This window comes from Sus scrofa, chromosome 1 (assembly GCF_054392235.1).
Source record: "Sus scrofa isolate SSC_HxYL_T2T_F1_AM1 chromosome 1, Sscrofa_HxYL_maternal_Yorkshire_Landrace_v2.0, whole genome shotgun sequence".
Classification (NCBI taxonomy): domain Eukaryota; kingdom Metazoa; phylum Chordata; class Mammalia; order Artiodactyla; family Suidae; genus Sus; species Sus scrofa.
The window spans coordinates 274,647,473-274,671,665 of record NC_139383.1 but is presented as its reverse complement, the minus strand read 5'-3'; the positions used below and the strand labels follow the sequence as shown (position 1 = coordinate 274,671,665).

The window sequence follows — 24,193 nt, the reverse complement described above, 5'->3', positions numbered from 1 at the left end:
TAAATATGCTGTCTTTATCTGGAGTTTTCTCTGGAGAGAAAATCAATCTTTCTCTTCTTTCTGAGAAAATTACTAGAAAATTCCATGCTGTCAACAAATAAATGCTAAATGAGGTTATTATATATTCTGCCACAAGGAAGAGAGGCAGATAACTTTTTAAACTTAAGTATTTCAAAAATAAAAGTAGTTCTTCCTTCAGTATAAGTAATCAGTTGTAATGTCTTCACTTGAGACTAAAGGATTTTTCCATCAACCCACACAAACATAATGGCCCTGGCATTATAATTATTTCATCAATGAGTCTGTACTTTATTATCTGTTGTATTAATTAATGATATGGATAGGGAAAATAAACAGCCTTGGTATTCTAATCAGAAATGAAGTTAAATCAGGGAATTGGGTACTTACAAAGTCAGTGAAAGTGTTATAGAATCACAACCTCTAGGATGAGTTTCCCAAGGTTACTTTAAGAAAAATAATAATCCTATCTCTTATCCAATTAGCAAGGATGGTGATCAGAAGGCTGCAATTGGAGGAGCTCTCATTGTGGCTCAGTGATAGTGAACCCATGTAATATCCACGAGGATGCGTGTTTGATACCTGACCTTGTTCAGTCCCTTACCTTAAGGATCCTGCATTGCTATGGCTGTGGTGTAAACTTGTGGCTGCAGCTCTAATTTGACCCCTTAGACTGAGAACTTCCATATGCCTCAGGTGCAGCCCTAAAAAGACAAAAAAGAAGGTTGCCACTGGAAATATCAGATGCAACCCAAGTAACAGGAATCAACATCAAGACTATATTTTGATTCCCACCAAATCTGATTATTGTACACAGAAAAGGTAATTCCAGCTGCTACTTCCAAATCAACTACCAGTCAGTATCTATGTACCTAGTGACTGGACACACTGAAATTCTGCTACAGAAAAAAAAAAATGCTCTATGAATAGATCTGACAGACAGTGAAAGACAAACATTGTATGATATCACTTATATGTGGAATATACAAAAAAGTATAGAGATGAACTTATTTGTGGAACAGAATCAGACTCACAGACTTTGAAAGGAAAATTAATGGTTACCAAAGGGGACAGGTGGTGGGGGGAGGGATGGACTGTGGTTTGGGATTAGCATATGCACACTGAGATATATGGACTGATTGATGAATGGGGACCTGTGTATAGCATAGAGAACTCTACTAAATATTTTGTGATAATATATGTGTGAAAAGAATCTGAAAGACAATGGATGTGTGTCTATGTATAACTGAATCACTTTGCTGTACAGCAGAAATTATCACAACATTGTAAACCAATTATACTTCAATAAAATTTTTAAAAATAAAAATATGACAACCCAATTTAAAAAAGGAATGAAATCTTAATGCCAATTGTGCATAAATGAAACAATTGAATAATAACTTTCTATTTCCATAAGTTGATACATCTGATGTAGAGTAACTTTTCATATAATCCGATTAAGAGTAGTGCTAAAATAGTTGGTACAGGCAAGATTTTTCAGGGCATATGGATTAATTCAGAAGATCATAAAGTGTCAAAACACTCTAGAACAATATAGGAACGTAGTTACCAGAAAAAGGTAAAGATATAAACTACCAAGTTAGTGTCCATGCTTTGAGTCTGCTGATCGTAAGTACATGAAAAAATGCCCAAGATCTATTAGTCATTAGGGAAATGCAAATCAAAACAACAGTGAGATATCACTCCACATCCACTAAGATGAGTAAAATAAAAAGGACAGACAATAATAATGTTTGGTGGGAATGTGGAGAAATTGGAACCCTAATACATTGCTGGTGAGAATGTCAAATGGCACAAGCATATTTATTCCAAATCAAAAATATATTAGACGTTTTCTAACATTTTCATTTACACAGAAGAAGAAATGGATATTAAGAGTAGTTAAATGAATGCCCTGAGGCCACATACTGTCAGATACAGTCCGCAATTTAGATCTGTTTTCCCAAATACCCTTCCATTACAGCAACCTGGTGTTGAGCCTCAGAATCAGTTCTGATCCTATTCATCCTTACCTAAGTACAGCCTGAAGAAAGATAATTATGCATCCCTTCACTTGATGTAGAAGATGAAAAATTACATGACACAAGCCTGTGGTCACTAAGCTGAGCAGAAATGTCTTTTGGGAGACAGATAATGAATTGATTGAATGATACAGACACCAAATGCAGTGGGGGCAACAGAAGACCTCAGACTTCAAAAGCTTTCTTTGTCTCTTTCATTCCCAGTCAGTACTGAGCCAATGTCTTCACTGAAACTCACACATGCTGACTGAGAACCTCATGTACAACTGGTTTGAGAGTAAACCACTGAGTGAACCACAGTGAAGAGTGATCAGTGTTCCTAAAATTAAGAACAAGCTTCAATTTTATTTCTCAGCACTACTTTGGCTATTCATAGTCTTTTGTGTTTCCACACACTTTAAAAACTTTTGTTCTAGTTCTGTGAAAAAATGCCATTTGTACTTTAATAGGGATTGCACTGAATCTGTAGATTGCATTGAGTAGTAAAATAATTTTGACAATATAATTTCTTCCAATGGATTTCTTTCTTCAATGTCTTTGCGTCAAGGTGTTTTCAAAATGTCAATGTGTTTTCAGCACACAGGTATTTTGCCTCCTTGAGTAGGTTTACTTCTAGGTATCTTATTCTTTTTCAAGTGATGGTAACTGAATTTTTTTCCTTAATTTCTCTTTCTTTTTAAAAAAAATATTGGGATATAGTTGATTTGTAATGTTGTGCTAGCTTCAGATTTACATAAAAGTCAATAAGTTATACATATATATAAATCCATTCTTTTTTCCCATATGTGTTATTACAAAACATTGAGTAGAACTCCCTGTGCTATACAATAAATCCCTGCTAGTTACTTTATTTCTCTTTCTGGCCTTTCATTGTTAGTGTATAAGAATGCAAGATATTTCTGATAATTAATTGTTGTATCCTGCAACTTTACCAAATTCATTGATGAGCTCTAGTAGTTTTCTGGTAGCATCTTTAGGATTTATTTTCTTTCTGTCTGTCTTTTTAGGGCCGCACTAGTGACATATGGAGGTTCCAAGGCTAGGGGTCAAATTGGAGCTGTATCTGCCAGCCTATACCACAGCCACTGCAACACAGGTTCTGAGCTGTGTCTGCAACCTACACCACAGCTCACAACAACATTGGATTCTTAACCCTCTGAGCAAGGCCAGGAATTGAACCTGCCTCCTCATGGATGCTAATCAGATTTGTTCTGCTGAGCCACCAGGGGAACACCAAAATATTCTATGTGTAGTATCATGTCATCTACAAACAGTGATAGTTTTACTTCTTTTCCAATTTGGATTCATTTTATTTACTTGTCTTCTCTGATTGCTGTGACTAGGACTTCCATAACTATGTTGAATAAAAGTGGGGGGAGTAGATATCCTTGTCTTGTTCCTGATTTTAGAGGAAATGCTTTCATTTTTCACTGTTGAGAATGATTTTAGCTCTGGGTTGTCATATATGGCCTTTATTATATTGAGGTTCCCTTCATGCTCACTTTCTGGAGAGTTTTTATCAAAAATGATGTTAAGCTTCATCAAAATATTTTTATGCATCTATTGAAATGACTATCTGGCTTTTATTCTTCAATTTGCTAATGTGGTGTATAAAAAGGATTGATTTGTTGACATTGAAGAGTCCTTGCATCACTGGGATAAATTCCACTTGATCATGGGTTATGATCCTTTTAATGTATTGTTGGATTTGGTTTGCTACTATTTTGTTGAGGATTTTTTTTATCTCTGTTCATCAGTGGATATTGGCCTGTAATTTTCTTTATGTTGTATCTTTGTCTGGTTTTGGTATCAATGTGATGGTGGCCTCATAGAATGAACTTGGGAGTATTCCTTCCACTGCAAATTTTTGGAAGAGTTTCAGAAGGATAGGTGTTAACTTGTCTCTAAATTTTTGATAAAATTCACCTGTGAAGCCATCTGGTCCCAGACATTTTTGCTGGAAGTATTTAAATCACAGTTTCTATTTCAATACCAGTCTGTTCATATTTTCTATTTATTCTTGATTCAGTCTTGGAAGGTCATACCTTTCTAAGAATTTGTCCATTTCTTCTAAGTTGTCCATTTTATTGGCATATAGTTGTTTGCAGTAGTCTCTTATAATCCTTAGCATTTCTGCGCTGTCAGCTATAACATCTCCTTTTTAACTTTTAATTTTATTGATTTGAGCCCTCTTTTTTTCTTGGTGAATCTGGATAAATGTTTATCAATTTTGTTGATCTTTTCAAAAAATAATTTTTTAGTTTCATTGACCTTTTCTATCATTTTTTCTTCCTCATCTTTATTATTTCTTTCCATCTATTAACTTCAGATTTTGTTTGTTATTCTTTCTCTAGTTGCTTTAAGAATAAGGATACATTTTCTATTTGAGCCTATGCTATAAAACTATAGTCAACAAAACAGTATGATGTTGGCACAAAAACAAAAACATAGATCAATTGGACAGGATAGAAAGCCTAGAAATAAAACCATGTGTCTATGGTCAGTCAATCTATGACAAAGAAGGCAAGAATATACAATGGAGAAAGGATAGTCTATTCTATGAATGGTGCTGGGAACACTGGACAGCTACATGTAAAACAATAAAATTAGAAAACTCTCTAACACCATACACAAAAATAAACTCAAAATGGATTAGAGACCTCAAGGTAAGACTGGATACTACAAAACACTTAGAGGAAAACATAGGCAGAACACTCTTTGACATAAATCATAGCAATGTCTTTTTGTATCCACCTCCTAGAGTAATGAAAATAAAAACAAAAATAAATGAATTCGACCTAATTAAACTTAAAATCGTTTAAACAGCAAAGGAAACCATAAAGAAAAGAAAACGTCAGTCCATAGAATCAGAGAAAATATTTGCAAACAAAGTGACCAACTGAGATTAATCTCTAAAATATACAAAGGACACATGCAGCTCAATATTAAAAAAAGAAACAAAATCAAAGAATGAGTAGAAATTCTAAAGAGACATTTCTCCAAAGAAGATAAATGGATGTCCAAAAAGCACATGGAAATATGATTGATATTGGTAATTGTTATATAAATACAATTTAAAACTACAATGATGTATCACTTAACTCTGGTCAGAATGACCACCATCAAAAAGTCTACAAACAGGAGTTCCCATTGTGGTATAGCGGAAATGAATCTGACTAGTATCCATGAGGATGTGGGTTTGATCCCTTCCCTCGGTCAGTGGGTTAGGGATCTGGCATTGCTATGATTTGTGGTATAGGTCACAGACACAGCTCAGATGCTGCATTGCTGTGGCTGTGGTGTAGGTCAGCATGGGCTACAGCTCTTGATTCAACCCCCAGGCTGGGAACTTCCATATGCCACAGATTTGGCCCTTAAAAAAGTCTACCTCCAATAAATGCCAGAGAAGATGTGAAGAAAAGGGAACCCTCCTACACTGTTGTGTAGATGTCCATGGACAGATGTGGTACAAATATACAATGGAATATTACTCAGGTATAAAAACAATGAAATAATGCCATTTGCAGCAACATGGGTAGACCTAGAGATTATCGTACTAAGTCATTCAGACAAAGACAAATATCATATGATATCACTTATATATACAATCTAAAAATGAAACAAAGGAACTTGTTTACAAAACAGGAAAACTCATAGACTTTGAAAACCAACATATGGTTGTCAAAGGAAAAGGTGGGGAGGGAAGGACTGAGAGTTTGGGATTAGCAATATGCACACTATTGTGTTTGAAATGGATGGTCAATGGGAACCTTCTTATAGCACAGAGAACTCTACTCAATATTCTGTCATAACCTATAAAGGAATGAATTTGAAAAAGAATGGATATGTGTATATGTATAACTGAACCACTTTGCTGTACAGCAGAAATTAACACATTGTAAATCAGCTATACTTCAATAGTATTTTTAAATGAAAAAAAAAAGGGAGTAAGAAGCTTTGAGTCCTTCTCTATTAAGTTAGGCAGCTAAACTCATATCTGTATATAATTTCCTGGATATATAAAGGCTACTATACAATTTATTCTCCTGATGAACTTCTCTTACTACCAATAACAAAAAATAGGTGAAGAGAACTGAATGAGAAGTGGGGAAAGGAAAGGAGACACTTTACAAATTCCCAATTCTGCAGCCTTCTGTGCCAATGGAGCCTTGTTAGCCAAGATTTTCCAACAATTCGTAAGAATTAATTGATTCCCAACATCAGCATATCTCTGCCTCCCAACAGCCCTTGGCAACTGTCATTCTATTTTCTTCTCTAATCTTACAGCTTTGTATTCCACCCCTAAGTGGGATCATGCAGTATTTGGCTTTCTGAACCCAACTTCTTTCACCTGGCATAATGTACAAAGTTCAATTAAGCAGGAGTTTTTTGAGATCTTATGTACAGCAAGATGACTGCAGTTAACAATACTGAATTGTGTACTTGATATTTGATAGGAAGGAGGTCTTAGATAAAATCTCAACACACACACACAAATAAAATAGTAACTATAAAGATGTGGGGAATTCATAAATTAGCATGATTGTGGTGACAATTTCACAATGAATATGTATCAATAATAAATTTACCTTTTAAATATATATAGCATTTATGTGTCAACTAAACCTCAATAAGGCTATAAGAAAAAGAACTAAGATTCTCTCTTGGGAGAGAAGAAGAGAGACCTAAGACCTACTACTAGCAATGTTACTGCTCAATTTAACACACAAGAGTTATAATAATATTAACAGAATTCACATTTTATACTAAGGAATTCCTAGGAAAAGAGAAAATAATGAAAATAGACTGTATTTCAAGTTATAAAATATTTACTGAGCATTATACCACACTGGGTTCAAGATAAGGATCTGGGGTTATGTGACTACATGTGTCTGTTATAAAGATGAACAAAAATTATTAATACAAGACTGCTACCTTATTGAAGATTTTCTCCAGCCCCCCCCCCCCACTTCATGTCCCTATTCCTCAGGCTATAAATGAAGGGGTTCAGCAGTTGAATGACAAGTGTGTACATCACAGAGGAAATTATGACCTTGTCACTGGATGAGGGGACCAAATACAGCCCAATAATTGTTCTGTAATAGAGAGAAACCCCAGAGATGTGGGAGCCACATGTGGACAAGGCTTTGCAGATGAACTTAGTGGATGGAACCTTGAGGTTGGTGATCCCAATGCAGCCATAAGAGAGCAAGATGCAGATTAATGGGAGAATAATGACTGACAATCCTACTGTGACAATGACCAGGTCGTTGATGGATGTGTCTGAACAGGACAGCTTGAGCAGGGCACCTAGATCACAGAAGAAATGGGGGATCATGTGAATACAAAAGGGCAGCTGGGTAAGAAGGAGGGTGTGGCATGAGGCATTGGCACAAGACAGAATCCAAGATACAGTTACTAGTAAGGTACATTGTCCCTCTCTCATGAAGGTGGTATAGTGAAGAGGGTGGCAGATGGGCATGTACTGATCATATGCCATTGAGGTGAGAATGAAGTTGTCCACGACAGTAAAAAATATGAAAAAACGTATCTGTGCTATGCACCTGGCATAGGGGATGGATTCCTTCTCAGTATACATGTCCATCAGCATCTTATGGACAGTGACAGATGAAAAGGAGAGGTCAATGAGGCAAAAGTGGCTGTGGTGTGGAGGAGAGGATCCAGCCTGATGAGCAGGATGATGTGTAGGTTTCCCAGCACTGTGGTCATGTACATGCCCAGGAACAGGGCAAAGAACATGCCCTGATGCTATGGCTGGATGGGGAGCCCTGGGAGGAGGAACTTGGACATGCTTCTATGATTCTCCCTCCTCATACTCCCCTCCTGTCTGCTGGCATGAATGAACAGTGAAAGAAGCAGACACCAAAACATTTTGTTTTATAGTAGCCAGACAAACAGGAATCCTTTCCACTGTTGGATATGCTATTATCTGTCTGCATTGCCATGACCCTACAAAAATCCTTTAAAGTGGATGGTATCATTATGTGAAATGAGAAAACTTACTATCAGATAAGAGATTTTGATTTAGTAGATAAACTGGCTCAGTGTCCCTTTTCCACCATCTAGGAGAGAGACAGCCTCTAAGTCATGACTTGCAGCTGTGTCTAGTCAGTAAATAGAAAGTGTCACACTATCTTAGCAGAGAGATAGTAAATTAAAATCTCCCTCATTTCTATTCTATCTCTGTATATTTAGAAACAATCATAGGATTTGACCATAAAATTGTAACATGTTGAACTTTTTAAATCAGACTTCAAAATCATTCATTAGTAAATTGTAGGGGAGATGTTTCACAACATATACACAAAGGATAGTGGATCAAAAATAGTCATAGTTTCCAACATGAGTAAAGTTTGAGGAGAAAAGAAACATATCTGTTGACTGAACTCAAGGTGTTCATTAGTATACATTATCATTCTCAAATCCCCTCCTGATTTAACAAGCTTCATTGACTCCATAAAAATCCACAATTCATAAAGGAAAGAGCTGTTATCAAGACAGGTCAAAGCCATTATATATTCCCTCTGCCATTTTTAGCTTCCTCCTTTGGGCTCCTGGCATCTTGAACTACATCTGCTAACCAGCCCCATAAAATGCCAAGTCCCCTTGGTCCTCAAAATTTTACATCTTACAAATCTCTATGTGTCTTCCTCCAAAAGCCACCATCTACCCTTTAAAATATTATAAAGCCTAAATTACCAAAGCCATCAAGGAAGAAGTCCACAATCTCACTGTATCAATTAAGACGTTGCCTTTAAGCCATAAATAAATGTCAAATGCCTACATATGCCTACATATAGTAAGTAAATGTAGGATGTTAAGATTTCAATTGAGCAGCTCTTAATTGGAATTAAAATTTGTAAGAACTTTCTACAGATTAGTGGTAATTTAGAATCCTTTGTTTATTTAATCTGGTGAAATGAGCCCACTCTTACTCCATATGGATATAACCATCCTCATTTTTAAACTTACTTAAAAGCAGCCAACTCAGCAGAGTTATGGATGGGTCAGAAAAGAAAATGCACAAGAAATCCTGGCCTGGGTTCCCAGTATATGTCTCCTCACTCCAGCATTTTGGGGATCCTAGCTGTGACCTGAAGGATAGAGCCCCATATCTGCAGGCTGTTTGGTACATTGCAGAAAGCAATGCAATTACAACTAGATTCAAAGTTGAGCCATACCACTTTATAATTGTGAGTTATATGCAAGTGAACCACCTTTACTGAATCTCAATTTTCTCATCTCCAAACTGGAGATGAGACCATGAGCCTCAGTCACAAGGAAATTGTGACTATTAATAAGGTAACATTAGTGAAACACTACTGTAGAGAGTTGGCACAAATTCATGTTTGTTTCCTGCCCTCCATTTAATGAGCTTCTTTTAATTTTCTCTCCTGACAGTCAACTCTCCTTTTATATGTTTTTTTTATTTACCCAAGACATTATTTTTTGTACTGTATGGCATGTTGACCAGTCACATGCACCTACATGTTCATTGCAGCACTATTCACAATAGCCAAGACATGGAAACAACCCAAATGTCCATCAACAGATGATTGGATTAGGAAGATGTGATATATGTATATATATATATATATACACACACAATGGGATATTATATATATATATATATATATATATATATATATATACATACACACAATGGGATACTACTTATCCATAAAAAGAACAAAATAATGTCATTTGCAGCAACATGGATGGAACTGGAGACTCTCATGCTGAGTGAAGTAAGTCAGAAAGAGAAAGACATATACCACTCCTCTTTTTGGACAGATACTGAGAAGAATCCAGGTGCCACAAATCCACTTCATTGTGGGATTATGACCTATTTCAGGTAGAGGCCATAGAGAGAATGATGCAGTTGAGACTTCTCTGACAGAATCCAATCACATCCTGCCTGGTAGAGAATGAGGATTCCAACATCCCACTGTCCTGGAATATTCTCCGTATTTCTTCATCCTCCCTGGATTCATGAATGCTTCATATGTACAATTATTCTTTCCTAAACTTGTAAATTTATCTAGTCTATGGCATTTTTGATTTTAATATAAATTCCTGAATCCCTTTTTGCAATACCTTTTTCTGCATAAGTTTTTCATAAAGATGATATACAGACACTAACTCCTCCACTTCAGAATTCTGGTCAAAAATACTTCAACTACTGCTTAATGATAACTCTTATTTCCTTGACATTGAGGTGATGGGCTTAAAAAGGGACTGCTTAGGCTTTAAATTTAGACAGAATGGATTTAAATCACCTCACTATCATTTGTCAGATCTATGGCTTTTGGCAAGTTTTACACCTCTCGGAGTCTCAGGCTTTCCTCTCTAACATTGGAATCCTGATCCCTGAATCACAGTAAGAATTAAATAATAAAATGTGGGTAATGTGCCTCACTTATGTGAGATGTCCTGCATTAGGTTACATTTCTGCCATTAAAAACAAGATACAAAGATATTTAGGGAAGAAACTCAAGTGTTGTATATTCCATCAAGCCTAGGAAATCAAAACTGAGGCCCACGTTTGATGCCCAAGGTTTGATACCTTTGATAAAAGTATGGGACTATACTAAAGACTACATGCAGGAAATCATCAATCAGTTCTAACAAGTAACTCCAATATAGGTGCTACATAAATGAAAAAAAGATGTAACCAAATCTGTCTAGATGGCTTTCAAACACAATTTCAGGTGAAAGCAAAAGTGCTGCCTAAAGAGAAGGGAATGATCAAGACTTTGGAGAAAAGAATCAGAGAAGGCTGGGATAACACCACATGCACTCAACTAGCCCACGTTATGACATCTAGAATGTGAATTAAAAGATGAGGTCACCAGCCTGGGTTTGGGGATGTGTCCACTAATATACACAGCCAGATGCCTCTATTTCTCACCTTCCTCAAGGCTTAAAGGTTTAAGAGTCCGTGGATGATATGCTTGTCTTTAGGTACTAGTAATAAGAAGTCACTTAAGCAAGAGCACAGAGAAGTGATAAACACCTCTACGCACATACACATGCAATAAAAGAGTTCTCTTTTTACTACAAATAGTAGTAATGTTAAATACACATACACACACACACAAACACACCTACTATTTTTGAAGGATACTCACTTCTGCTCTGAAATTTATGCTCAAGTGATACAGCTGCCAGGAGTATGAACTATTTCCTCAGTTTTTTTTTTTTTTTTTTTTTTTTTTTTACTCTAGAACACCTAGAGACCAAATGTAGCCAGAACTGCTGTGGTCCTGAACTTCTAACCAGCATCAGAGAGAAAAATCATGAGCCTGGAGCTTACTCTTGAGTTAGTTAACCCCCTTCAGAAATGGAGAGGTAAAGACTACTCTCTACCCACCAGGGAGAGGACACAAGGAGGCAAGACTCCAAGCTCTTGGTAAGAAACATGCTTTAAACCTGTGTTAATTGCTCAGTTTTCCTCCTCATGCCTCCAGGACAGATGCAGTGCCCTAAACTGGGATGTTCTGAAGAATCACCTTGGGAGCATGTTAAACATGCAGATCCCACCTCCAGATCCAGTGATGAACACTCATGAGACCTGGGGCCAGGTGATTCTCAGGCAGATGGTTCCCAGGGCAGACTGTGAGGCAACACTGTCCTTAGGAAGAATATCAGGGAGATGCCCTGTGCATGGGATCCCAGAAGAGGTGGGGAGACCTTCTTCCTGGCCCTTCCTACCAGATGCATGTTTCCCTGACAGGTCATAACTTTGGATGTGAAGAGGGATTTTTTTTTTCTCTGAAGTGGGAATTCCTTTTTGAATTGCTGATTTTATTTTTTTTATTATTTTTTAATTTCCCCAATACATTATTTTTTTTTTCTGCTGTACAGCATGGTGACCCAATCAATAACAAATGCTGGAGAAAAGGGAACACTCCTGCACTGTTGGTGAGAATGTATCCTGTTGCAACCAATATGGAGAATAGTATGGAAGGACTTTAGAAAACTATACACAGAACTACCATATGACCAATCCATCCCATTTTGGGGCATATATCTGGACAAGACTTTCCTTGATTTGCTGATTTTAAATTTAATTCTGCTTCATAATGGAAATCCAAATAACAGAGACATAAAAACAAAGGATAAATTCAAAGTATTTCACAGCAGGATCTCATTGCTAGTACATTCCAAAGGCAATAGTTTGCATGTATTAACCCCAAGATCCCAATCCACCCCACTCCCTTCACCCCCCCTTTGGAAACCACATGTCTTTTCTCCAAGTCCATGATTTTATTTTCTGTGGAAAGGGTCATTTGTGCCATATATTAGATTCCAGGTATAAGTGATATCATATGGTATTTGTCTTTCTTCCTTACTTCACTCAGTATGAGATTCTCTAGTCACTTGTGAAGAAGCATGGTAATGTGAGAAAATAGAATGTGTACATGTATGTATAACCATGCTGTATAGTAGAAAAAAAATCATATTGGGGAAATAACAATTTAAAAAATTCAAAGTATTTCACTCTTTGATTATTCATTTTTTTTATCCTTCTACAATTGTTTTTTATTCAGAAAAGTTTATATTTACATATATGGAATTTATTTTATATAGTATTTTATAGCTTTCTTTTCCTATGATAATATTTGCATTTCCCTTCTATACATATTAATACGCAGAATACATACAACATTAATACATCAATCTACTTAAAATTTTTAATTGATCTCATGTCAAATTAACACAGAGATTCACTATGAAACTTTATTAAAGATTGTACCATGCCTCGAAATCTCTTTTGTCAGTTTTCTAATAAGGTTACTTGAGTATCTCCAAAGCATCCATTCTAATGGGCTCAATTGTTTAGTTCCCTGGTGCCTGGGGCTTGCTCCTTTGAAAACAGAAGAGCTTAACTTTGAAAAGTCCCAGGAAAGTACATGAAGAATAAAAGTCCAGGTTGAACCCTCTGAAGAGAGAGGCAACAAAGCCAGATGTCTTCATTCACCTATGGGACCACCTACGTCAGAGCATATGGAATGAAATAAATGCATAATAAAGGAAGATGCTATCATAATATTCTAGACATGTATTGAGTATCAAACTACGTCAAAATATGTTCATTTCATCTTCACATCCCAAATAGAGTTGGGGACATCACTAGTCTTAAATGTAACTCTGGATGCTGGTCACAGAATAATTAGTCTCATATTTGTGTGTAAAATTAGGTAAATGTATTTTGTACAGAGTAGGTACACATACACAAAGAGAAGATAAAAAGACTGAGGTAATGTAGCCTCAGTTCCCATAATAACAATAATATGGTTTGGATTCAAGACAAATGCTAGTTTATGGGCTGTGTCAAGAAACATGGCAAGTTAAATAAGGAGTTTTAGTAAAGAGTAACATTAGAGAACAAAAGTTTTTCAATGTCCTATCAAGAATTCAAGTGTTCTTTTGTAGGTAAAGCTGCTCTGAAATCACCTAGCACTGTATAACAAATGCATGATTTTTTTTAGGTCCTTTACCAAGTATTTGCATACCTTACCTATTTTATTTTTAAAATTTTATTGGAGTATATTTGACTTACAAAATTGTATTAGTTTCAGTGTATAGCAAGGTAAATCACTTATACGTACACATATATACCTTCAATAAATGTACTTTTTAGGCAGCATATATGAAAAAAATATGAGTTGAAAAATATTAAAATAGGTTTTATAGTGACATTAGCAATGTTATAAGTCACGCTGAAATTCTACTTGTCTTAATGTAAAAAAGAAGCCATCGAAGGACTTAAGGTATATTTTTTTCAAAGCTTTGGGAATTTTCTCCATTGAACATATAGTCTGGTGTGATGAAATGAAGCATGATATGTAGTATCTAATATATCTATATTATATACAAAAGAGAAAAGAAAATCTGATAGTTGAAGAAATATCCTCTTATATTAGAGATTGCTAAAATGAACTTCCTACAGCCAGAATTAATCTGAAAATATCAACATGAACTTTTGATGCTCTATTATCAAAATAGTTTTAGCATTCTCTTGTTTCATTCTACTCACTACCAGAATTCATAGAAGGTATAAATGTGTGTCCTATAGCTTCCAAGCTTTAATTATTCATTCCATAATTCACACACCTGCAGCATCAGCATTACATGGGAACTTGTTAGAAATGCAAATTCTTGGGCCTCAATAAGATCTATGGAATTGAAATTCATGGAGGTTTATTCCAGGAATCTCTGTTTTAACAAACTGTTCCAGAATTCTTGTGTAAGTTAAAGTTTAAGAAGCCCTTCATTATTCATTTTCTTCATTTGGGAAGGCAAGAAGTCCATGAAGAATAGTCAATGCTGAATCTGCAGTGGCATGCGTAGGAAAGCAATCACTTTTTAGATACTATGCACTATAATTTCATTATATGTACAAAGGATGCCAGCATGAAGTGAGCTTTCATACTGACTATGCCTGGAGGCTAAGTAATGTCAACCACACAGAGCTGGCAAAGGGAAAATCCCTGGTGAGTCTTTATCTTCTACAGGGACCTCCATCTTAAGAGTTGTTTTTGCAACATTATATACCATGGGAAAAGAGTAAAAAAATTCCTCTTGGAGTTCCTGTTTGTGGTTCAGGAAACAAATGCAACTAGTATGAAGACGAGGGTTTGATCCCTGGCCCTGCCCAGAGGGTTAAAGATCTGGCATTGCTGTGGTGTAGGCTGGCAGCTGCAGCTCATATTCAGCCCCTATCTTGGGAACTTTCATGTGCCACAAGTGTGGCCCTAAAATAAGCAAAAAAAAATTCCTCTTATTCAAGTGACAACTTAATAAGACTCATAAAGATGGAAAGGAAGCCCTGCATTGTCTGCATAAAAGTATATTATAATAATATAGCTAATTCTTTAGTTTCTGGGGTTAAACCCTGAGATACAGGCCTAGAATATTTGGCTTTCCAAATGTTTCCTCAAATAAAGAATAACCAAGTGTACATTATTGTATTATCTATATCCCCAATTTGCAAAAATAAGTAATAAAATTAATTTAGGATTTGCTTCAAGGTACAGTAGAAAAAAATAATGTATTTGGAAAATAAAAAAATAAAAAAAATTCACTTGCTGATGAAAAGTTATTTATGAAAGAGAAAATTGTTAATAAGGGAATGAAATTCTGATCAACAGACATTTACCAAGTACATTCATCATGCCAGCATTTGTCCTAGGGCTTGGAGACACAAAATTTTGAGATATATTCAAATGGAAACTCAAATATATGAGATGAATCCAAATGAAGTCCTGATTTAAGTACAAGCTGGATGTCATGGTAAGAAAAATGTTGCTCTACTGAAGAGTTTCTCAAAGGCCTCTTTTATGTCCCTGTTCCTAAGGCTGTAGATAAAGGGGTTCAACATGGGTGTGACCACTGTGTACATGAGAGCCACAATGATGTCCTTGTCAATGAAATTGCCTAACGTTGGGAAGAGGTACTGCCCAAATATTGACCCATAATACAGAGACACTACAGAGAGATGGGAGCCACATGTGGAAAAGGCTTTATAGATACCCTTGGTTGAAGGGATCCTCAGGATGGTGGCCCCAATGTACCCATAAGACACAAGGATACATATGAATGGCAGAGTAATGACCACCACTCCTGCAGTGAACATGACCAGCTCATTTAGGAAGATGTCTGAACAGGACAATCTGAGCAGGGCACCAAGGTCACAGAAGAAATGAGGGATGATGTCAGCACAAAAGGATAACTGGGTCAGGAGAAGGGTGTGGGAAAGGGAGCTGGCCCCAGACAGGAACCAGGATACAGCCACTAGGAAGGCACACAGCTCCTCTCTCATGATTGATGTGTAGTGAAGGGGGTGACATATGGCAACATAGCGGTCATATGCCATTGATGCAATAAGGAAGCTGTCCAGATCCGTAAAAAATATGAAAAAATACATCTGTGTTACACACCCTGCATAGGGAATGGATCGATTCTGAGTTTGCATGTTCACCAGCATCTTAGGGACAGTGACCGATGAAAAGGATACATCCGTTAGGGCCAAGTGGCTGAGGAAGAAGTACATGGGGGTGTGAAGGTGAGGGTCCAGCCTGATGAGCAGGATGATGAGTAGGTTCCCCAGCACTGTGGTCAGATACATTCCCAGGAACAGAGCAAAAAAAATGCCTTGCTGCTCCGGCTGGATTGGGATCCCCAGGAGGAGGAACTTGGACACGCTGCTCTGGTTTTCCCTCCTCATGCTGCTGTTTTTTGCTCAGATGAAGAATGCTTGAGAATATTAAGGTCTGAATTAATTGATTTTAGCAGTCAGATGAAAAATATATATGTTCTATTTAGTAAAGTGGGAAGCAACATTTGTCTCATATATTCCTTTTACAGTGACACATAAAGGAATTAGAAAAATTATCAATGAGGGAATGTTTGAGAGAGCCACCTTCTCTTGGTTCATTGACAAAATAGAACTTATGAATTTGTGTTTCTGAGGCCTAGTGCATGGAAAATGATGTCTCAGCCATGTTATTGGCCCAAGAATATTTTGTGGTAACTATTCCAAATTATCAACCATTGCACAGAAACCTGTAGAAGATTTGACTTCAACAGTCACTGTTAAAGATCAGAAGCAGACTTTTTGAATAACAGGATGCAAAGAATGGTATTGTATTTGTTAAAGAACACTCATCAATATGCATACATTATATTGTTTACTGTTCAGAGAGGGTCCTTCAGATATGGTAGTGTCCTTCTCCCTTGAAGCCAAAGGATTTTTAAAATATTCCTTTTTAAAAACCTTAACAAATCCCCCTGTTTAAAAACTCTCAAAGGATTCCCACTGATCTTACAATGAAGTGTAACAGCCTTAATATGGCTTAAAGACACTGAGCAGTCTGTGTCTCTGCTACATTTCCAATCGTTTCCTCTGCATTCCCACCACACTGCCTCTGGCTGATGTCTCCATTCCAACTTCCCTGGAAAAGTATGTTTCCATTTGATGTCATTTAGACTCCCTCTCCTTTGGCAGCTGTGGGTTCCCTGAGGTCTCAGGTCATGTTGGGAAAGCAAAGACCAATCTGACTCCCAGTGAATGTTTATGTGATTTTGGTTTTGGGTTATTTTCTATTTTCAACACAGAAAAGGTTAAATGATACAACATCTTTATCTACACAAAGTATATAATTTTTAGTACATTTTCCTTCCTCCCTATGCAACATAATAATACCCTGTAACAAAAATGAAGACTATGATCAAAATTGACAAAATAAGTGAGATTTTAGTTTTATCTCAAGTTTTTATCTCCCCATCAGGTGGTCCTGCCCTTTAACACAACACTTGCTGGTTAGTTATGGTAAGAACAAGTAATAAGCACCAATGTTATGTCCAGATACCCCAAAGTCCAGAACTTGTGGATCCCTTCTAGTACCTGGGAAGGGAGAATTAAGGTGCAGGTGGAATTTAGGCTGCTTTATTAAGGCTGGCTTCAATATGAGATTATCCTAGATTATCTGGTTGGGTCTAATGTAATCACAGGTGTCCTTAAATGTAGAAGAAGGAAGCAGAAGAATCAGTCAGAGAGAGATTTTAAGATGTTATGCTTCTGACACAGAAGATGGAGAAAAGAACACAAACAATGAATGAAGGTGGGCTCAGGTGGCCTCTAGAAGCTGGAAAGGTACAGACATTTCTCCCTGAGAGCTCTCAGAGGAAATGCCAACAATTAAACTTTTGACCTCTAGAAGAGTAAACTAATAAATTTGTGGGTTTTAAAGCCATTACATTTGTGCCAATTTGTTAGAGTATCAATAAGAAACTTATATGCTAGTAATGGGAAGATTTCATTTATAGTAAAATACTCTGATTATCTTGGCAAGTATGCAACAAAATCCTTGTTTCCTTCCTCAACTTCCGCCTTGTATACAATAAAACATCAGTAGCTTCACAGAGCTAACTCCTACCTAACATGGAAGGAAACAAGATTCCTATCTCATTAGAAGTGTTTGCCATTGGTCAGAAAGGAGACTCAAAACCACCCTCTCTCCTATATTCAGTAAGTGGACTATGTCAGAATCTAAAGCAAGTTAAATTACTCCTGAAAAAAATCTGCTTCCCTGTATCTGTGTTTCATCTGTTGGTTCACTTTTATCTCTTTTTTTCTTTTCCTGTTTATTCCTTCACTTTGTCATTCCTTCTCTCATTTTCTCCTTCCTCCTCTCTCAGTTCTCATTCTCCCTGCCACTGCACCTTCATTCTTTGTCACTCCATGTCTTTAAATCTGCTCTGCATACTCTCTCATTTTTTTCTCTTTTACTTTCTCTTCTCTTCCATGTCAAATTCAGCTTTCTTATATTTCCACTTCTAGACTAACATATAAGCCCAAATGCTGCCGAGAAAACAATATCCATTTCATCCCCAATACTGACCTTGCTTGCATTTGTAATCCAGTGTGTGGTGGGTAAATGTGCCCTGAGAGTCTGTTTAAGGGACCTGAATAATATTGTCCAAGATCCTCGATACCACTTGAGCGTCAAAAAGAAAAGCAAAAAGCTCAGACTCTCACTCCTGTCTACCAGTCCCAGACCTATGAATTTTGGGGTATACATAGCCAAGGAGAAAGCCCAGGTGGGCAAAGAGATGAAGTTGCTATTTCCAGTTAAAGACATCCATCAGACCTGGGTTAATTGCCCCATTTCCCCCTCGATTCCTCTAGGAAAAGTGTCCCATGGGAGAGAGGTATGTGCTGGGGACCTTAGAGAAGGAGCCCATGGAGGAAGGACCAGAGCCATCATCAGTTTTCCATCTTTTTCAGACTATGTTTCCCACCCTTAAGCACCCTTTCGCATATGATAAGCTCCAGAGAGTTTAAAAAATAATTACTAGCTCTACTGAGATCCAAATAGCCAAAGGACCAAATGGCTTCTTAGAACTAGATAGAGCAGTGTCCCACTCAAAAAGTTCTTATTGGGCCATACCCACCAGGTGACCTAAAGAACATTGTCTTGTGTTTATTCCCTTTAGAGATCATTATGAAATGCAAAGTGAAAAGAGACAGAGATAATTACTTTTTTCCTTTTTTCTTTAGACAAACATGTTTGGTTACATCAAATAAAATGAACAAATAATCAAAATATATCAAATAAAAATAGTTTCAAGGAAGGAAGACTAAAGGAGTGAAGGAAAAATAGGAGAAACATAAAGCACAAAGAAACAAACATGCACATAGGGAAAAAAATTGTTGAAACACACAATCCAGGAAAGTTGACCCCAAATTTAAAAGCTTCAGTTTCTTTAAAACCGACCTTTTGACGAAAATGATCGTTAATGCAGCACTAGTGATTCTTAGGATTGAGATATACAGGACAAAGAAAGAAATATGTATAGCTTCAAATAATCTTTAAGGGTTTATTTTGCCCTTTTTGAAATCTGAGGTTAAAAGACAGTAGACACAGCAAAGCTTTATCTAGGCAGCTTATTTCTAGCTGTGATGACCTTGCATTTCTGCCACAATTTCATGTATATCAGAGGAGAAGGACTGGGGAGACTCTCAACTCAGACCTGTTGAAGTCCAACAACATTTTAGATACAAGCCAGAGAAGAAAGTCACCTGAATAGTGACCAATGGCAGCTTTGCAAAATCAAAGTGGACAAATCTGAGGTGTGCTGGATGCTAGTGTTTCCTCTGAGGAATTAGCTTAATTTCCCCAAGCGATGGTTGTGCTAATATTTGTCTTTTGGCTATAGCTTTCCTCTCCCTATCTTCCTTTCCCACCCTCCTATTGGTATTTACTTTGACCCCCAAATAAACTACTTATCCTTCATTCTTGGTTCAGGATTGGCTTCTGGAGGAATGCAAGTTAATCAATCTTCTATGACTTAGTGATTTTTATAATTGACTCTTTGGTAGGAAACAGCATTCCTATCTTCAGTATGATTCAGAGAGAACTTTGAAAAGTGTATCTCTATGTTCCTGATACTAGTGGATAACAATTCAGAAATAAATCAAAGATCTTGATTTCTTATCTCTCTGCTCATGTATTTAGAAAGGCTGAGGACCCCTATGATGGTAGAATACAAGTTGTTTGCTAGAGGAAATAAGCATTTGCTAATTGACTACAAGATATTTTTAGAAGAGGACTGCTTCCTGAGACTCAAGGAACTTTTTCTTTGATGGTTTCATGCCTTGATGTTCAGGTTCCAATGTGAGTGGATACGGGTGAGAAGCAGAGTGGATACTGGTGTTGCAGTGGGTGAGCAATCAGACACAGCAATTGCACCTGTTGGGGTCAGCCACCTTCCTCTTCTTCCAGTTTGTCAACCCATGGACTTCTCTTCCTGGACCATCACTTTCCTATGAAATTCAGCCTTTGTTCACAAAGCTACATAATATTTTCATTCCTCATGAAAGAAAGACATGATTATATAAATATTATGGTTGGGAAATTTTGATATATAAATGTCTCCACTCTGAGCAACAGAATACCTTCTTTAACATTTTGGAGCACATCTTTCCAGGTTTTAAGAAAACAATTGGCATTTTTGAAAATAGATATAAACATGCCTTTATACCCATTTTCTATTATGTCCTACAAAGATTACATCAAGGAATTCCCATCATGGTGCAGTGGAAATGAATCTGACTAGGAATCATGAGGTTGCGGGTTCAATCCCTGGCCTCACTCAGTGGTTTAAGGATCCAGAATTGCCATTAGCTGTGATGTAGTTAACAGAAATGGGTCAGATCTGGTGTTGCAGTGGGTGTGGCATAGGCCAACAGCTATAGGTCCGAACATACCCATAGACTGGGAAACTCCATACGCCATGGGTGCAGAATTAATAAGACAAAGAGCAAAAAAAAAAATACATCATAAGCTTCTCATAAATATCAATTTAAGAGTGGTGTAATATTCCAAAGGCTGTGTACCACAATTAAGTTAACCCTTCTTTCATTAATGGAAAATAGGCTATAATTATTTACTCCTTTTTAAAATTATACCACAGTGATACCATCAAATTCTGGAAGAGAACATAAGCAGAACATTCTCTGACATCATCCTTAAAAACGTTTTCTCAGGTCAGTCTCCCAAGCAACAGATAAAAGCAAAAATAAACCAATGGGACCTAATCAAACTGATAAGTTTTGCACAGCAAAGGAAATCATAAAGAAAACAAAGAGACAACTTACAGAATGGGAGAAAACAGTTTCAAATGATGCAAATGACAAGGGCTTAATCTCTACAATATACAAACAACTTAAACAACTCAACAGCAAAAAAAAAAAAAAAAAAAAAAAAAAAAGGAAAAATGGGTAAATGACCTGAATAGACACATCTCCAAGGAAGATATTCAGAGGGCTAATAAGCACATGAAATGATGTTCAACACCCCTGATTACTAGAGAAATGCAAGTCAAAACTTCCATGAGGCACCACCTCACACCAGTCAGAATGGCCATCATTAATAAGTCCACAAACAACAAATGCTGGAAGGAGTGTTGAGAAAAAGGAACCCACCTGCATTTTTGGTGGGAAAGGAAGCTTGTACAACCACTATGGAGAACAGTATGGAGGTACCTTAGGAAATTCTATGTAGAATGACCATATGACCAAGCAATCCCACTCTTGGGCATATATCCAGACAAAACTCACCTTAAAAAAGAGACATGCACATGCATGTTCATTGCAGCACTATTCACAATAGCCAAGACATATAAACAACCCTAATGTCCACTGACAGATGATTGGGTTAGGAAGATGTGGTATATATATACAATGGCATAATACTTGGCCATATGAAAGAACGACATAATCCTATTTGCAGTAAAATGGATGGTACTAGAGACTCTCAAACTGAGTGAAATAAGTCAGAAAGAAAAAAGAAAAATACCATATGATATCACTTATATCTGGAATCTAATATATGGCACAAATGAACCTTTCCACAGAAAAGAAAATGATGAAATTGGAGAACAGACTTGGGGTTGTCAAGGGGGAGGGGGAGGGTATGCGTTGGATGGGTGCTTGGGCTTAACAGATGCAGACTATTGCCTTTGGAATGGACTATCAATGAGATTCACAGTGTAGTACTGGGAACTGTTTCTGGTCACATACGATGGAGCATGATAATGTGAGTAAAAAGAATGTATACATGTATGTGTAACTGGGTAACCATGCTGTATAGTAGAAAACTGACAGAATGCTGCAAACCAGCTACAATGGAAAAAATCATTACATAAAAAATAAAATGAAATTATACCACAATGAAACAATTCAAATTCTAGAGAAAGTTTTTTTCAGTACTGGGCAAACAGTAGAAACTGTCCTAGATCCTGTAGCCTCACCTCCAAACTCTAGTGGCTCTTATTTTGTTACAGTTGTTGGCACCTAGATCAGTTTACTTCTCTACAATTTAACTATCATCTGGGGTTTGCATCTGCGTGATTGAACCATTCAACATGTGGCATATTTATCCTTTCATCTCATCTTCAGTCATTTCAACCTCCATTGCACTTTAGCCATCTATTCCCTTGGTTATATTAGGAAGACTGAGATTGATTTAGCTATCAAATTAAACTTTCCATAACTTTTCTGGCTTTCCCCTCTACTCGTTCATTACACAGAATCTTTGGCCTCATAAATCTATCCAGTCTCTGATCCTGTCCATTTTCCCCCAAATTCATTTTCCTCTCCCCTACAGATCTCATGGTTTCTCACTCTCTTACTTACTGCCAGTGTCTTTACTCCAGTGACCTTCCACCCCATCCGTCTAGCAAAGCTTCCATGTTGGATCAATCCAATTATTCACCTTCTATGCTTCCTTACTTTCCATTTAGTCTTCTGTCCACCATGGTCTAGAGTCTGTTCCCACCACTCACTGACAGTGCTCCTGGTTACATCACCAAAATTCTCCTTATTACCAAATTCAGTGCATCATTTTCATCACTTAACTTTCCCTTTCCTTTGCTCCCATGGTCCCATCTTTTTCATTTTCTATGTCTCTCAGTCTTTGATGCCCTTTGGGGAAAATCTCTTTCTGTCATTTCCTTAATTGTCAATGTTCTCTCTGGTCTGTGTTCAGATCTGTTCACCTCCCTTTCTCTTTGTTCTTTCTTTACCTCCGTTCTTCCCCTCTTTTACTTCTCTCCAGTCTTGCCTTCTTTTCTCAGTATTTCTTATTCTTTTCATTTCTTTTTACAATCTCACCCTCTGCTATATTGACAGGCCATAAATATCTATCTGGATCCAAAATATATTCACTTGCCTCCTCAATGTCTTCTTGTGAATAACCCACAGGTACTTCATACTTGGCATATTAAAATCTTCTCAAATCTATTTCTCCTTCTAGGTCCCCTATCTCAGTAAATGGCACAAACATACACTCAGCTGTTCAAGCCATAAATTTAGAGTTTTTAATGCCTTTGTTTTTCAGAATCTCATCAAATTCGGTTAGCTCCCAAATTACTGCATCCTTTAATTTTTTTTTCTTTTTTTAAATTGCTATTTCCCCAATACAATTTTTCTCTACTGTACACCATGGTGACCCAGTTACATGTACATGTATACAATCTTTAGATTCTGATTGTGAAGGAGACGTAAATCCATAGCGTTCTAACTCCACTGCCTCAGACAGACTTCCATAACCTCTTACCCGAGCATCTCTGATTACTTCCAAACTCGACTCCCAGCTGCTGGTCTTACATCCCATAACTCCATCCTTGCCCTGCCAACATTATCTCCATCTACTGCAAACACCTGCTCATTATCCATTCTTCACTTATAGACATAAGTTTTAACAAGACACTATCAGTCTTTGAGCAAATACTTCCAGAGTTTTCTCTTTCCTTTGGGAAAAAGTGCAAATTGTTCAACATGGTCTTCATGGTTCTGCACTGTTCATTCCTGATAGTTTCTCTGGCCTCATCCTGAACCTCTTCCCCTGATGAAGTGTATATTTCAGCCTCTCTAATTTTTCTGATAATTGTTTTCTGAATTTGTCACCTTTTCTCTTCTCCATGTGTTTTCCTGTTCCTCTGTTTTTCTCCCTTCCATATGTCTCTACACAGCCCACATCAACTTTTACTTCTTTGGATTACCTTGAGTCTCTGCTTACTTGTAACTTCCTTCAGCCATA

At 37.0% G+C, this 24,193-nt stretch overlaps 3 protein-coding genes across 3 annotated transcripts in view; 1 reads left to right on the top strand and 2 right to left on the bottom strand.

The window, feature by feature from the left end:
• LOC146407216 (olfactory receptor 1N2-like) overlaps positions 1–11,493 on the top strand; it is a 204,885-nt gene extending 193,392 nt beyond the window's left edge. Inside the window, exon 3 of the transcript XR_014842046.1 lies at positions 11,309–11,493. The gene's annotated coding sequence lies outside the window, so the exon portion shown is untranslated. The remainder of the gene's footprint in view (positions 1–11,308) is intronic.
• Positions 6,997–7,659, bottom strand: LOC110258940 (olfactory receptor 1J4-like). Its single transcript, XM_085014436.1, has one exon. It carries the CDS (start codon positions 7,657–7,659, stop codon positions 6,997–6,999), a length of 663 nt encoding a protein of 220 aa, XP_084870562.1.
• A 3,882-nt stretch (positions 11,494–15,375) lies between the features above and the next one.
• Positions 15,376–16,314, bottom strand: LOC100739679 (olfactory receptor 1J2-like). The gene has a single exon (XM_021082231.2). The coding sequence runs from the start codon at positions 16,312–16,314 to the stop codon at positions 15,376–15,378; it is 939 nt and encodes a 312-aa protein (XP_020937890.2).
• Between the last annotated feature and the right edge of the window lie 7,879 nt (positions 16,315–24,193).

What these genes read in the sequence shown, in the direction of transcription:
- LOC100739679 (XM_021082231.2), bottom strand. Translation starts at nt 16,314, where the DNA reads ATGAGGAGGGAAAACCAGAGCAGCGTGTCCAAGTTCCTCCTCCTGGGG.
- LOC110258940 (XM_085014436.1), bottom strand. Translation starts at nt 7,659, where the DNA reads ATGTATACTGAGAAGGAATCCATCCCCTATGCCAGGTGCATAGCACAG.